This window comes from Heloderma suspectum, chromosome 1, assembly GCF_057233095.1.
Source record: "Heloderma suspectum isolate Gila_16-S chromosome 1, 16-S_ref, whole genome shotgun sequence".
Taxonomy (NCBI): Eukaryota; Metazoa; Chordata; class Lepidosauria; order Squamata; family Helodermatidae; genus Heloderma; species Heloderma suspectum.
The window spans coordinates 10892070-10908578 of record NC_139458.1 but is presented as its reverse complement, the minus strand read 5'-3'; the positions used below and the strand labels follow the sequence as shown (position 1 = coordinate 10908578).

The 16509-nt window shown below is 40.9% G+C and overlaps 1 protein-coding gene across 3 annotated transcripts in view; it reads left to right on the top strand.

The window, feature by feature from the left end:
- PELI2 (pellino E3 ubiquitin protein ligase family member 2) overlaps positions 1–16509 on the top strand; it is a 122328-nt gene that overhangs the window by 81048 nt on the left and 24771 nt on the right. For all 3 annotated transcript variants that reach the window (XM_084835581.1, XM_084835589.1, XM_084835571.1), the window contains exon 3: positions 15882–15983. In XM_084835581.1, the coding sequence (XP_084691707.1) occupies positions 15882–15983 (102 nt within the window). The remainder of the gene's footprint in view (positions 1–15881; positions 15984–16509) is intronic.

Here is a 16509-nt window from a genome sequence, read left to right as displayed (position 1 = left end):
CAAATGCAGAATGTAATCTTATGTGATATTACAGCTGTTTGGTCTCAATATTGCGAAAGCTTCACTCTGATATGTTCTGGTTTTATTTGTTGCCAACTGTGGGACATGTTTTGACAGAGGTAACAAAAGGTAACATTGACAGTTGTGCAATCCCAGCTTTCACAGCTGCTTTCCATGTGCTTCAGTTAGTGACCAGTGTGCTCAAATCCAATTTTTGTGTACGCTAAACCATGTGCTCTTCAGCAAAGGAGATCGTTACCTTGTCGTGGTGCTGGAGCTTGAGCACCTCAATGACATCATGAGCTAAACCGTGAAGGGACACCCAAGACGGGAAGGTCATGGCAGAGAAATCAGACTAAATACGATCCCTGGGGAAGGAAACAGCAACCCACCCCAGTATTCTTGCCATGCAAACTAAATGGATCAGTACAACCAGAGATATGTCAGTATACCATCGGAGATGGGACTCCCAGGTCGGAAGATGGTCAAAATGCTACTGGGGAGGAACAGAGGATAAGTTCAACTAGCCCCAGATGTGATGACGCAGCTAGCTCAAAGCCGAAAGGACGGCTAGCAGCCGATAGTGCTGGTGGTGAATGACGAATCTGATGTTCTAAAGATCAACACACCATAGGAACCTGGAATGTAAGATCTATGAGCCAGGGCAAATTGGATGTGGTTATTGGGGAGATGTTAAGATTAAATATAGACATTTTGGGTGTCAGTGAACTGAAATGGACTGGAATGGGCCATTTCACATCAAATGACCACCAGATCTATTACTGTGGACAAGGGGATCACAGACGAAATGGAGTAGCCTTCATAATTAATAATAAAGTGGCTAAAGCAGTGCTTGGATACAATCCAAAAAATGACAGAATGATCTCAATTCGAATTCAGGGGAAGCCATTTAACATCACAGTGATCCAAATATATGCCCCAACCACAGATGCTGAAGAAGCAGAAGTAGATCAGTTCTGTGAGGATCTGCAGCACCTACTGGATAGTACGCCAAAAAAAGATGTTATTTTCATTATAGGAGACTGGAATGCTAAGGTGGGTAGTCAAACGACACCTGGAATTACAGGCAAGCATAGTCTGGGAGAACAAAATGAAGCAGGACATAGGCGGATAGAATTTTGCCAAGAGAACTCACTGTGCATAACAAACACTCTCTTCCAACAACCTAAGAGACAACTTTATACATGGACTTCACCAGATGGTTGACACCGAAATCAGATTGACTACATCCTTTGTAGCCAAAGGTGGCGGACATCTATGCAGTTGGGAAAAACAAGACCTGGAGCTGATTGTAGCTCAGATCACGAACTTCTTATTGCACAATTTAGAATCAGACTAAAGAGAATAGGGAAGACCCACAGATCAGTTAGATATGAGCTCACGAATATTCCTCATGAATATGCAGTGGAGGTGAAGAATAGATTTAAGGGACTAGATTTAGTAGACAGGGTCCCGGAAGAACTATGGACAGAAGTTCGCAACATTGTTCAGGAGGTGGCAGCAAAAAACGTCCCAAAGAAAAAGAAAACCAAGAAGGCGAGATGGCTGTCTGCTGAGACACTGGAAGCAGCCTAAGAAAGAAGGAAAGCAAAAGGCAACAGTGATAGGGGGAGATATGCCCAATTAAATGCAAAATTCCAGAGGTTAGCCAGAAGAGATAAGGAATTATTTTTAAACAAGCAATGCACGGAAGTGGAAGAAGATAATAGAATAGGAAGGACAAGAGACCTCTTCCAGAAAATTAGAAACATCGGAGGTAAATTCCAGGCAAAAATGGGTATGATCAAAAACAAAGATGGCAAGGACCTAACAGAAGCAGAAGAGATCGAGAAAAGGTGGCAAGAATATATGGAAGATCTGAATAGGAAGGATAATAATATCGGGGATGGATTTGACAGTGTGGTCAGTGAGCTAGAGCCAGCCATCCTGAAGAGTGAGGTTGAATGGGCCTTAAGAAGCATTGCTAATAACAAGGTAGCAGGAGATGACAGTATTCCAGCTGAACTGTTTAAAATCTTGCAAGATGATGCTTCAAAGTGATGCATGCCATATGCCACATGCCAGCAAATTTGGAAAACACAAGAATGGCCAACAGATTGGAAAAAATCAACTTATATCCCCATACCAAAAAAGGGAAGCACCAAAGAATGTTCAAACTATCAAACAGTGACACTTATTTCACATGCCAGTAAAGTAATGCTCACGATCTTGCAAGGTAGACTCCAGCAATTCATGGAACGAGAATTGCCAGATGTACAAGCTGGGTTTCAAAGTGGCAGAGGAACTAGAGACCAAATTGCCAATATCCGCTCGATAATGGAGAAAGCCAGGGAGTTTCAGAAAAACATCTATTTCTGTTTTATTGACTATTCTAAAGCCTTTGACTGTGTGGATCATCACAAATTGTGGCAAGTTCTTGGTGGTATGGGGATACCAAGTCATCTTGTCTGCCTCCTGAGGAATCTGTATAATGACCAAGTAGCAATGGTAAGAACGGACCATGGATCAACGGACTGGTTTAAGATTGGGAAAGGAGTACGGCAGGGTTGTATACTCTCACCCTACCTATTCAATCTGTACGCAGAACACATCATGCGATGTGCTGGGCTTGATGAAGCCAAGGCTGGAGTTAAAATCACTGGAAGAAACATTAACAATCTCAGATATGCAGATGATACCACTTTGATGGCTGAAAGTGAGGAGGAGCTGAGGAACCTCATGACGAAGGTGAAAGAAGAACGTGCAAAAGCTGGCTTGCAGTGAAACCTCAACAAAGCCAAGATTATGGCAACCAGCTTGATTGATAACTGGCAAATAGAGGGAGAAAACATGGAGGCAGTGACAGACTTTGTCTTTCTAGGTGCAAAGATTACTGCAGACGCTGACTGCAGCCAGGAAATCAGAAGACGTTTACTTCTTGGGAGGAGAGCAATGACAAATCTTGATAAAATAGTGAAGAGCAGAGATATCACACTGACAACAAGGTCCGCATAGTGAAAGCAATGGTATTCCTGTAGTAACCTATGCCTGCAAGAGCTGGACCATAAGGAAGGCTGAGCGAAGGAAGATAGATGCTTTTGAACTGTGGTGCTGGAGGAAAATTCTGAGAGTGCCTTGGACTGCAAGAAGATCAAACCAGTCCATACTCCAGGAAATAAAGCCAGACTGCTCACTTGAGGGAAGGATATTAAAGGCAAAACTGAAGTACTTTGGCCACATAATGAGAAGACAGGATACTCTGGAGAAGATGCTGATGCTAGGGAAAGTGGAAGGCCAAAGGAAGAGGGGCCGACCAAGGGCAAGATGGATGGATGATATTCTGGATGTGATGAACTCGACCTTGGGGGAGCTGGGGGTGGCGACGGCCGACAGGAAGCTCTGGCGTGGGCTGGTCCATGAAGTCACAAAGAGTCGGAAGCGATTGAACGAATAAACAACAAAAACCATGTGCCGTGGTAGAGCTCAACAGATATAATTTGCTATGGCTCATGCATACCTTGTTGTTACAGTTTATTCTACTGTGATACCTGCATGAAGTTTTATATATACACGGTTGGAGAGTAATTATCAGAATAATGAATATGGTCTGTGGTCGAAAGTGGTCATTTATGCACAAGTAAAGGAAATACCTAGGTGACCAGAAGTTTTCTGTGCAGTAGTTCCAAAGGGGCAAGCCACTTACACGTTCAGAACAATTGCATGGTACAACTCAGCAGTGTTGAGTTGGAACTGGTACAATCTCCCTGTCTTCTGGCCTAGCCCTCTCCCTAGTGTGGTAGTTTTCTACAGTTAAGAAGCTTGTTTCTTTATGTGGATGGAGAGCATTCAGCTATGCAGTCTGAAGTAATACTGTCCCAACAGAGCTGTGCCATGTGATTAAAGTGACTTTCCTCTTTAGGAGTGGGAACGGTTACCCAGAAAATTTCAAAGAAATGTCTGGATGCCTAGGTGAATTTGTAGTTGCATAAATGACTACTTGGCCATGGGAGGGTTCTCTGTGCTTTTTCAGGCTATTGGCACTGGATATAGTAGCCCAAGAAAACGCTGAACACAACTTGACCCCAGTCTAATCAGTTTTAATTTAATCTAATCAAAAGAGTTAGGATCCCCTGTCACAGGCAATGTGGATAATTTTAAATAACTAGCCACAAGGAAGCTTGAGCCAACTTTCTAATGGCATCCTTCTCTAGTGCTCTTTACTAAGCATTTTCAGGGACCAAGATACTCTGTGTGAAGCTGTGATTAGTAAACTTCTACCCTTGGGTTCAGTAGCAGTGCTAGACATAGTACTTGGTTGAATCATTCAGAAACAAATATATTAATCCATTAATTTTGTTTAATCACTAAGATGTGTTGCTAGGAGACAAATGTGGTCAATTTGCCCTGGCCAGTTCATATGTAGTTGAACACAGTTCATAACACAGTTCATAACACAGTTCTTATGAAGCAGATTCTGTTCTGCAACTCATTCTCTGAAGTTTACAGGGTGGTGTTTCTTTTTAGCAGCTGTGTACAATGTTGCAGTGTTAGAATTCTATCCTTTCATTTAGAAATTGTTCCCTGTAACCAAACATTAAATTGTAAAGGTTGCATTTCTACAGAATGTTTGTGTACTTTGAGTAATGTTTATTTTTTTCCCCTGAACCTCTGCTTTTATTTTACTTTAAAACCCCCAGGTATTTAGCTTTCATAGATGTAGAAAAATTCAAAATAGGTGAAGTGGTACCTGATGAAAAACTGCAATCCTACACACATTAACATCTCATTGAATTCAGGGGGCATACTTCTTAGTAAACATGCATAGGATTAGTCTGTGAGGCTCAAATGAATATGCAACTGGGTAGGGCTCCCATTGGTCAGGGAATGAAGCTTCAGACCATCTGTAGAACTTCCTGTCTCTTGTTAATTCCTGTATGACTCACCATGTTTCTTTCCCAACAACATACTCTCCTCCCTCTTCCAGTTCTCACATCCTTCATCAACAATATACTTTCCTCATTTTCCTGCCCTCCCTGGCCTGGGAGTTTGCTCTTCTAGTCATGTAAACGAAATATTGTATATAGTATTGAGTGTGGAATTTGGCTGTCTGCAGAATTTGTATTATAATTGCTATTTTGGTGTGGAGTATTTCCATCACCACTTAGCTTGTCACCTTGTTAGGCTCATCTGGAGAATTTGTTCACAATATGCATGTTCATCACTTGAGATACTCCCTTGTGTGAATGAGGCTTCGCAGATTAAATTTTATAGATATAACTTTTCTATTGCCACCAGTACAATGCTTTTCATTGAATGCATTCAGCTGACTCTTTGGTACAAGTTCAAGTGTTCACACAAGTGCAGCATATGTAAACCAGCCCAGGGTAATACAACCCAGAGGGTGAAATTCAGTTGTTTCCATACGCTGATGGAATGGCATCTGCCAGCAGAGTGGATTTCTCCACCATTATGCCTCCAGATCTTCTCTGGAGGGTTGAGGGACCCTCCAGAGCAGATTTGGGGGGTGTCCAAGGGCTGTAGGGAGTAGGCAAGAGGATGGTAAAGCCCTGTTACACGAGGGAAGTCCATTCACGTAATGTTGGATTTCAACTGAAGATTACAACAGTATAACTTTTGCTATCAGAATATTTTATTTTATTATTTTTTATTATTTAAATGTATATTGGGTCCCAGGTATATATTCATATTGCTCTTTGCTATTTTTGGAGAGAGAAGTTAGAAGCAAACTGTGATACTTATATCTTTTTAATCTTTACCTTTTTGCTTGCTAATACTTCTGGACATTGCTTAGCAGCATAGGAAGCTGCCTATGGTCTATTGACTGGTCTATCTAGCTCAGTATTGCCTACACTGTCTCCAGAATTTCAGGCACTAGTCTTTCTCAGCCCTACTTAGAGATGCTGGGAATTGAACCTGGGACTTCCTGCAAAGCATGTGCTCTACCATTTTGCTGTGGTTCTTCCATGTTGGTAGATAGCACCAACTAGACAAGTTTGTAATCAGTTGCTCAGGTTTTGCAGGCCTGATCATCCTGGGCCAGTGGACCACTTGTTGCTTATCAAGTGACAAAGTACTTTCATATAGTATATAATCAGCTGCTTGCTTAGTGCAGGACATGTAGACCTGAGTAGAAAATGGGAAGGCACAAAGCTCAAGTGGGAGAGGGGGCTGAACAAAAAACTGGTTATTGGGCTGTGTATCAAAAATCAAGATATGTTTACTACTCCAAATAATTAAAAACCAGTGGTTTTTCCTCCTTCTCCCCCCACCCCTGAATTGAAAGTGGAGAGATGGATGAAGGTTTGTTCGTTCCCACAGTTGAACTTTGCTTCTGAGGTGCTTGAAGGGCTTTAAAAGCTCAGCAAGAAAAGGACAAGCCACAGTCCTCCTGAGCTTGAAATTGGGAAAGGGAACCATTCTTATTATTGCACTGTACATATGAGACCTTCTGAATGCCTCAGAAGCGGAGCATAACTGCTGGGACACACCCCTCCCAATCCCCTCTTCAGCTCTAAGGAGGACTGTGTTGTACTTCTGAGGCACTCAGAGGGCTTTGGAAGTGCAACACCTGTGGGCATGATCATCTGCTCCCCACCCCGGGTCTAAGGTCAGGAGGAAGGCTAGGATTTTAGTGCTCATCGTGGTAGAAGGACGCTTGCCATGGCAAATGGAATTGTGGACTCCTGGAGATGATGTCATAACACTGCATAGCTAATAAGATGTATTTGGCTGTGTGATGACATCACTGAGGGCCAGTGAAGGCAGTTTAAATGAATATGTGAACATTTTCACGATGAGTGCTGAAAAACTTGAGATGATCATTTTTGGCACTGTCAAAAATGTTTGTAAAAACTGGGCATAACCCACTTCAAAGTGATTAATTTTGTTCTTTACAAAATTATGTTAATATTAAATTACCTGTCAGTTTGAAAGCATTCCAGGTACCTGGAAAATGCATGAGCATAGTTGAGTTTTTTTTAATAGACCTTATTCTGTTAATGTAAATCACTATCAGTTTGCAGGAAAGGCACTGAAGATGGCCAGGTATGTGGTTAAGAAAAAGCAGATGGGAACCTTAAAAAAAATGGTTTCTAATATTCGGCTTCAGATGGGCTTCCTTCTCAGTACTCAAAACACATGAGGTTTCCATGGCAATGTTCTTTTTGCTAAAGGTTACCAGAAAATTATACTTAATGGCTGTATCAGCAACACAGATCAATTTCACTTCCCAGATTTACTGTAGTCCTACAAAATAGAAGCAGTAATTCTGCTCAATTAATTTTCAAGTTGTGTGTGTTTACACTAATGAAGTAGCAATCTTCTTTACATACAAGGCGATGACAATCCAAAGACAGATGACAGTGTGCCCCTCCGTCCATCCATCCATTTTCTATCCCCTCTCCCTTTCCAACTTCTGTTATTAAACAAGTCAGTCAGAGTTGTTAATGCATCTGCTTCAGTCTATGTTTGGAGGGTTCCATATGGTTGCTTGGGGTAACTTAGGCTGAGTTCTTGCAGTACCTTGGTGGCATGGGAGCCACAGCAACACCAGTCTGTCAAATGCCACTAGGGTAACATGAGAAGCCAAGGTGCCATGTGGGTGGAGTCCATGCCAGGCTTCATCCACTGACAGCGTTTGCCCAGTTCTGTCACTGTTATGTGGAAGAGCTGCAGCATACAATCCACCTGTGTGGTCCAGGACTTCTCACGATAGCCCAACAGTACAGAAAGGAATGGCACTGCTGCACCGCTCATGCCACCAAGGATGGGATGGGTGGGGTGCTGCTCATGTACAAGCATGCATACAATGTGCAAATCATAAGATATGGATTTAATTAAAGCCTGTCTTGAACCAAAAATATCCAAACTCCATGAGGCTCTATAATATGCCTTTGGAATTCTGATAAGACTAAAGAAAGAAACGGGCTTTTTAAATGAAAGAGCATGCTGAAATTGACTGTTCACTAACAGTGCGAGACAATGTCAAAAAAAAGTCTAACTCCAAAAACATTCTGGTTGGCTTCCTATATCCAAGGTACAGGATAAAGTGGTAAGATTTTATTTAAAGCATTTATATTCCACCCTTCATCTTGATAGATTCCTGTTTTTAATTAAAAGTAGTAAGAATAATTCACATTAAATAGCTTTTAGCAGCCATAGGCTGTTTTCCCACTGCCTAGAAATGTACTTGGTACCAAGTGGTACAGCTCTGATACAGGTTTACCACTTCAGTGAGACCTAGACCTAGGAAGTTAGTAAAAGAAAAAGGGCAAAAGTCTTGATTTTGATTGGTAACAGCCTTGCAGGCACAAACACTGGAAACATTTGGGAGTACTGGGATTAATGATTACATAATGTATGGGCAATTCTTGTTCTTGTGGCTCTTTTGGGACACAATCCTATGCATGTTTAGACAGAAAAAAGTCCTACAACTGGGAGTTGTGTGGATTTCTTACTATCTAAACATACATAGGATTGCACCCTTGGTTAGGTTGAATTTTGTGAACACACACACACATATATTGTGGACATTGTCTATAATTATTTTTTTAAATGGGAGCAGGATAATCAGAATCAATAAACTCTGAAGCAAATTTATGACTGTCACAGATAAAGAAGTGCTAAGTCAACTTGCAAATCATAGGTATATTTTGTAAAGTATGAGGTAACTGTTCAAAATGTGGTTCTGGCTATTCCAAATTTTCCCAGCTTTTTCATCTGTTAAGCAAAATTATCAATTGAAAAACAACATCTGTTAGCAATAATTACCAATGAATCTATGTATTTGTTCTAGAGGACATTCCAAGTAAATGAACTGCTAAAACGCCTGGTGTATAAAAGCTTAAAAATAGCATTCATAGATTTCTTACTGTTAACAGAAAGCAAAATGTTCATTGTGGAGTTTAAACAGTGGTAATATAGTATAGTGTATATAACACTGTGCATGGTAAATAGCATATAGAATTAATTTGATATGTGAAATTTTCACCAAGAAAATGTCAACTCATACATCAGTTGGATTTGTGTTAAAGGTTGCCATGGACTTCTCAAAAGCTAATGAGGACAGAACTCCATTCTAGTAACTTACGCAGTGGAGCTAAAAATAACTTATATCCTGCCCCAATTAATTTCCTAGAGAAAAATGAGTCAAATTTGCTTGAACAATGGCAACTTATGTTAATTATCCCAAATTATTTTTCCATTTTAAATGGGAATTAATCCATAACATTATATAAAAAAATAAAATAAAAATAAAAGGCACTTCATTGAACCAGAGTTCTGTGCAGAGAACATTTTTGTATTTTTTTTTCCAGTTAACGTAGACCATTGCATGCTTGTTCACTGTATCACCCTTATTCTTAAGTGTTTTCAACATTGGATCCAGAGTTTATAATGATCATGGCACTCTTCTTTGGAAGAGGAATCCTAACAAGCCATCTTACCTATAGTTATGCAAAGTTAGGTCATATGACTGGCAGAGCTGCCCAGACCCCTTACTCTAATCATAAACAGGAGTGTGGTTGCAATTTGCTCTTCCATGTTGGCTAGTAGCTTCTGTAGATTTAACTTGCAAGGATGTTGTGACTACACCTTCCTCTGGTCCTTCCCAAAAGCAGCTCACTTTTGCTGGCCACCTTTTTCTGCACCCCTGCCCCGGGCTTGGCTTCAAACACCCTTTCACCTCCTATCAAGGCAAGTCATCTCTAAATCTTTCATCAAAGCCCAGTCTTTCCTTGACCGGTACAGACAGCAACACTTTATTGATCCCAGTAGATTATTGCAGCTGAGATCAAGGTGCACAGTCTTAAGGAAGAGAGACCTTTTTTGGATTGAAGCCCTTCTGCTAGGGCAGTTCAGATGCACACATCACTCTTTCTGCCTCTAATGAACTTTTCATGTGTGTGGCACTCAGTACCATGCACAGTATCACACTCACAAATGCATGTGTCCACTCCAGTGCATTCACTTATCCGTTAAAACCACTGAAAGAGAACCCTGTGGTGAGGGGCTGGTCTTAGAACTAAAGCATCCTTGTTCACCTCAGAATATTTATTGTTATCTTAATTGTGTCTCCTAATTGAGTTATTCATGGGCCCTCTGACCCACATTAATATTCCTCTAATTTTTTGCATGACACTTGGGGCCTTTTCATCCATTACTTATCAAGGAATTTTGTTTGCCCTAGTGTGGGTGGTCTGCATAAAGTGTGTGTTTTTCCAATTGCTTGTTGTGCTTGCAGTTTACACTTTTAAGCATCCACGCAACACATCTTAATTGTGCATCTAAACAAAAAAAAGTGAAATGGCCCATATCCTTGGATGGGTGAGTGAGGAGCCCTGGCTGTTGGCAGATGTTCTTTCAGCTTACCTATGATTCCGGGACTGTTATCCCAAGATAACTGATAATATGAACTGGGCATCAGTTCATTAGTGTTTATGGAGTGTTTCAGGCTTTGAAGTACATCTGTCTGTCGGTTACTACTATTGTATTAGAGACCTTCGGCTATTGGGCGGTATAGAAATAAATACATACATACATACATACATATTATTCCCCTTTTATTATCTTGCAGGGGGGAGGGGACACAGTGATGGACATCAATCAGTTATTGTTAATTGACTACATGTTTCATGAAGCCCTGATGATGCTTGAAGAAATGGCCTGCTGCCTACTTAGCAAAATTGGCTTTAAAACTGACTTGTTTTAATGGTTGCTGCTACTTATTACTTTTAGTGGAATATGCTTATTTCTGTTTTAATTTAGTTAAAAAACACACACTACTGTGGGCTGTCTCTGGTGTGAAAAAGCCAGAGAGAAGAAGTGTTCAGTGAATTGTTCATATTGATAGAAATGTAACATTGTTAAAAGTTAAATCAATCATTACATTTAAAAATTTGTTTAACGAAACCTGTTGATGAAAGTATTTATTCTAATAATGGTTTAAAAAATACTTGTCCATAACTTGATCCATATTTAGTCAATTTACAAAATCTTTTTTGAGCTGTCAAATGCCAGCCCTATTTTGTATATAGAAGATTCCATGCAGGGGCATTGCTAGGTTCTTAAAAGATCCGGGGCACAGGCCCATAACACAAATTTGCATACACACACACACACACACACACACACGAGCCTAAGTGCATATCTAATATGTGTGTGTGTGTATAGATTACATACATACATACATACATACATACATAAGAAGTGTGCATTGACCCCCCCACCCCACTTCAACTCGGACCCCAATTCAGCATTTTGGAAAACATCCTGCTTCTGTTCTGGCCAATTTGTAGTCGGACCACTTCAGCTCAGCACCAAACCTGAGTCAATGTTTGGAAAAATGAGTCTTTATGCTTCCTGTTGACTACCATGGGAAATTAGGAAAAAACTACTCTTAACTTTTTTCTCTTGGTCAGAACTGGATCATAATTTCAGGCATAGTAGCCCCCTAGAAGATGCAGAGTTTATATTTTGATTTTCTTTTAAAGGGAACTGCCAATAGCATTTTTACTCCTTGGAAGAATTGGATAAAAATTTCAGGATTCATTGCCCCATCAGAAGAGATCATGTCTGCCAGATTTCAGAATGATAGCCACAAGGGTTTTTGTGCAAGGGTGGCCTTGACATTTCGAGGTCTCCAAAAGAGGACATACTTATCTCCCTATGTTCCTTGTGGACCATTGTTCTGAAAATCACAGACAGCCTAGAGTTGTCCCTAAGTAAAAAACCAGCAAAGTTTCAGAAGGATAGGTGCAGCAGTTCATGTGGAAGGGGAGTTCTCCAATTTGGGGGAGGGAGTGATTTGCTTTCTTTTCCATTCACCCCATCTCCAGTAGTTTTTGGATAAATTTGTATGAAAATGCACAGGTCATTAGAGGTGTTCCCCAGGCAAGAAACTGCAAAGTTTCTGAAGGATATACATGGTTTCTAATTTAGAATGACTAGAATTTATTTACATTTCGCCAATGTTAGCAGGAGGTGGGAAGGTGCTATTGCACTCATGTCCTGCTTGTCGGTTTCCTGTGGGCATCTGGTTGGTCATTGTGTGAACAGAATGCTGGACTAGATGGACCTTGGTCTGATGCAGCATGGCTCTTCCTATGTTCTTAAATATAGAGTGCCTCTGAGTATGTGCAGAATGTTTTTCTTTCACCACTGAGCACTTACATTCTCCCCCTACCAATTCTATTCCCTTCCATGAAACCATCCCTCCTCATCCTACCATCCTCCAGCAACTCTTCATAAAAACAGATGTCTTGTTTTGTGCAACTCCTCTCTACCTCCTCTTTGTTATGCACAAGCTCTCATTGTATCTTCCTCCCCATAACTTCATTTGTGCCAAGATTTCACCAGGATTCAGCCAATGAGTCCGTTTTCAAAACTAGGGCTAAGTTATGGAGAAACTCTGAGCATGTACTCAGTGCCTTTCCCTCACCACTGAAGCTAGAGTTCATGCAAAATGAAAAAACAACAACAACAAAAACACAAATAACAAAACATGCATAGAACTGAGCTGAAAGGGTAGTCACTTCATTAGATGGAATTGGGTAGGCACTGTATTAAGCCTGCAGTACCATGCTCACAATTCAGGACTTATTTCTGAGTAAACATGCAGAACATCAAAGTGCAAACCTCCCTGCAAAAGTAACTTGTGCTAGAATCCTATGCACACTTTCCTGAGGGTAAGCCTCATTAAACATAATGGAGCTTCTGAGTAGGCACACAAAGGATTGCATAAATTAGCGATATTTATCTCCCCTCCACTTAAAAAACAAACCTCAAACTCCTATTTTTTTAATTAAGCTTTCTGTTCATAGGATCATAGGAAGCCGCCTTATACTGAGTCAGCCCTGGGTCCATCTAGCCCAGAATTGTTGACACTGACTGGCAGCAGCAGCTCTCCAAAGTTTCAGGCAGGATTCTTTTGTAGCCCTACCTGGAGATGCTGGGGATTGAACCTGGGACCTTCTGCATGCCAAGCATGTGCTCTACCACTGAGCTGCAGCTCTTCCTATTCCTGGATAATGGCAACTGACAAACAAAACAGCCCCAGATTTGTGTCTCTGCAACCATGTGAACCCACTCTTCTCAAAGGCTTGAGTGAGGAAAAGGAGAAAAACCAACCCTCTTGTCTGTTTGTATAAAGTCAGATACAGTTCAGAACTTCTCTTGCCCACCAAAGAGAAGTTTCTTGAAGAATTCCCCAAGATATGCTCTGGGTGGAATAAAGAAGAGAACGGAAGAAAGAACAGGATAGGGGAGGGAAGAAGAAAAGAAGAATGGTGATTGGAAATGTGTGCGGGGGTGGGGGGGGGCAGAGATAATTCCCTAAGACAAGTGGCTCCTTTCAGAGAGGTAGTACTTTAGAGGAATTTAGGAGGCTGTGCAGGGTTTGCAAGGATTGCACATACTTAAATGAACTTTATGAGTTGAGGTGGCTGAGGGCTTTTTCTAGCTTTTTTTTAAAAACTGTAGAACCTATTTAAAAGCCCCAGCAGTTTCTCGATCATGACTCCACATAGTCCTAACCCTCCCTTTGGGAGTATTTGAGTCCTACAGCTATTTAGGAGAAATTAAAGTGGAGGGAGGGAAAGATGTTTGTGGAGGCTGATTGGATCCTTTGCTGAACTGAAGTTACTAAACTTCTGCAGAAACCAAAGGTTCCAGTTTGGGGCAGTAAAATCAGATGCTGTGTGAAATACCAGTATTTCACATGGGGCTCTTTCTTCCCTTCCTTCTCCCTCTTCAAAATTTCATTGCAGGCAAGCTCCCAACAGTGGGCATGTAAGAGCAGAAAAGAAAAGTAAGGGGAGAGAGGTTTTTTGTACCTCAAAAAAATCCTGCACCAGAGATTAGGGATAGTGACCTCTGAATGGTCACTTTAAACACCTGATTAGGATCTCTAATCCCCTGGGTTACTTGACAGTTTTTACTTTTTGTTTTAGACTTTGAGAAAAGGAAACTTTATGCATGGCTAGTGCAAAAGCCACTGGACCTAACTGTCTGAAAGTTAGGTTTAGTCAGCTCTTTAGGGCCTGCTTGGTCCCCAAATTCCATGAATTTCTGTGGAAGCACAAAAAAATTATAGCACTTTACTTTGACAGATTTTCTTGGAAAAAGCAAATTTTACCTGTGGCTAGCACAAAAGCCACTACACCTACCTGTCTGAACTTTGGCAGGCTCAGTCATCTTTATAGGGGCTGCCAGGTCCCCAAATTACATGCACATATGTGGAAGCACAAATATATATACAGTATATATATAGCTCTTTGCTTTGACACGTTTTCTTGAAAAAAGCAAACTTTACCTGTGACTAGCACAAAAGTCACTGGACATAACTGCCTGAAATTTGGCAGATTCCATCAGCTCCATGGGGGCTGCCAGATTGCCAAATTCCATACAGTTATGTGGAAGAACAAAGAAATTATAGCTCTCTGCTTTGAGACATTTTCTTGAAAAACGCAAATTTTACCTGTGGCTAGCACAAAAGTCACTAGGCCTACCTGTCTGAAATTTGGAAGGCTCAGTGAGCTCTATCGGGGCTGCCAGGGCCCCAAATTCCATGTACATATGTGGAAGCACAAAAAAAGCATAGCTCCTTGCTTTGACAGATTTGCTTGAAAATGGCAAATTTTACCTGTGACTAGCACAAAAGCCACTGGACCTCACTGCCTGAAATGTGGCATATTAAATCAGCTCCATGGGGGCTACCAAGCCTCCAAATGTCATTTATTTATCATACAAACTAAAAAAGATATGGCCATTTTTGTTTTCCAATGCAAGTCAATGAGAACATGTAAAAAAAATGTCAATTAGGACAGCTCAAACGATCTGGGCCCAGCTCTAAAGATCTGGGGCCCATGCCCAGGTGGGCCCTGTGCTAACGGCACCCTTGGTTCCATGTTCAATCCTGATATCTAGTTAAAGGTTTTCTAATAGCAGGGCAAGGAAAGGAAATATATCTGCTATATGTTAGAAAGCCACTGCCAGTTGGCGACCACAGTATTGGTCTTGATGGACTCAGCAAACAACCTTGTGGGTTCCCCATTTTTTCCCTTGCCTCCTTTTTTGATGATGAATGTGGGTTATTTGAAAAATAATTGTGCACCTAAAAAGAGAGTGAGAAAGTGAAACTCAAATACTTGCATTGAAGATTGACCTGTCTCAATCTTTGGTCCTTTCTTACTATTGAACAGCAGTGTTCATAGTGCTTTAATACAGAATGGAAAGAAGAGATGGATCTTACAAAGGGAAGATAGCGAGGAAGAGACAAAAGCTACCCATCAAGATAGCAAGTAGCTGTTACAATGAGAAAAGGAAGTTGAAGACAGGGTTTGTAGAAGTAGGTTTTGAGGAGGGAATTGATATATAAAGTTCTGTTGTTAAGGTTTTATGGGAAGATGTTCCCAGCATAAAAAGTAGAAACATTATTTTGGAGTTGAAATTGGAGCAGGGCAGTTACTCTTCTCACTCTTCTCCTGGCTTGGTAAAATAGATATGAAAAGCAAAACTCATCTCCCCCCTCCTTTAAAAATAAATAAAAATTAAGCACAATTCTTTGTATTCTTCACCCCATAACATGAATCATAGTCATGAGTGATCACATCTTGCATGGGAGGTGGTTGTCAGTTTCCTAGCAATGTTATCTAAGGGTCTCTGTTCTTCGTTGTGATCCATGTCACAAGTGAAATAATAGCTACATTTCTCCTAGGTACTTGCTGTAAAGTGCATAATGAAACTGAAGCATGCATTGGGCGAACTTGGTAATGCTTGTAATAGCATTCACAAATGCTGTAGTAATATGTTTTCCCCTGACTGAGGTGTTACTTAAATAAAACAGGAACTGTTTTATTCCACAGGCCATCAGCTGTAAAGGGCAGCACAGTATCTCCTACACACTGTCAAGAAACCAGACGGTTGTAGTGGAATATACACATGATAAAGATACAGATATGTTTCAGGTAAGTGTATTTAAATTACTTAAAACAGTTGCTTGTGGGCTCTTAAAATATATTTCCCAGAGGCTGTTCCACACCATATGTACACACACCCAAATAAAAACGTCCTGACTGTTGTGAAACTTCGCACGGTAAAGCTTAATTCTCAACATGGTTGTCTCCGTCCCACCCCTTTGACACTGCAGTTGAGTTGGCAGAAATGGTTGGTGTCCTGGTTACAGAGTGAATTCTCAGCATTACTATTTTGGTAGGAAATATGCGGTATACAGATCTGTTATGGTCTGTGAAGAAGAGTCTTATCTGCTTCTTTGCAGAAGTTTGTGGTTTCAGTATAGGAAAAAACATGGGTCATTGCATAGACATCGATTGAGTTGCAAGGGTGCACATTAGGAAGCTGTGGTCAACTGTGAGTTTTCCCAGCTCCTATATGTGTAGCAAAGTAGATGCTTATGTGATGGTAATCTGTGATGACACACTGCATGCAAACATTTTTTTTGCCCCGAAGAGCTTTCTATGTAGGAAATTTGAA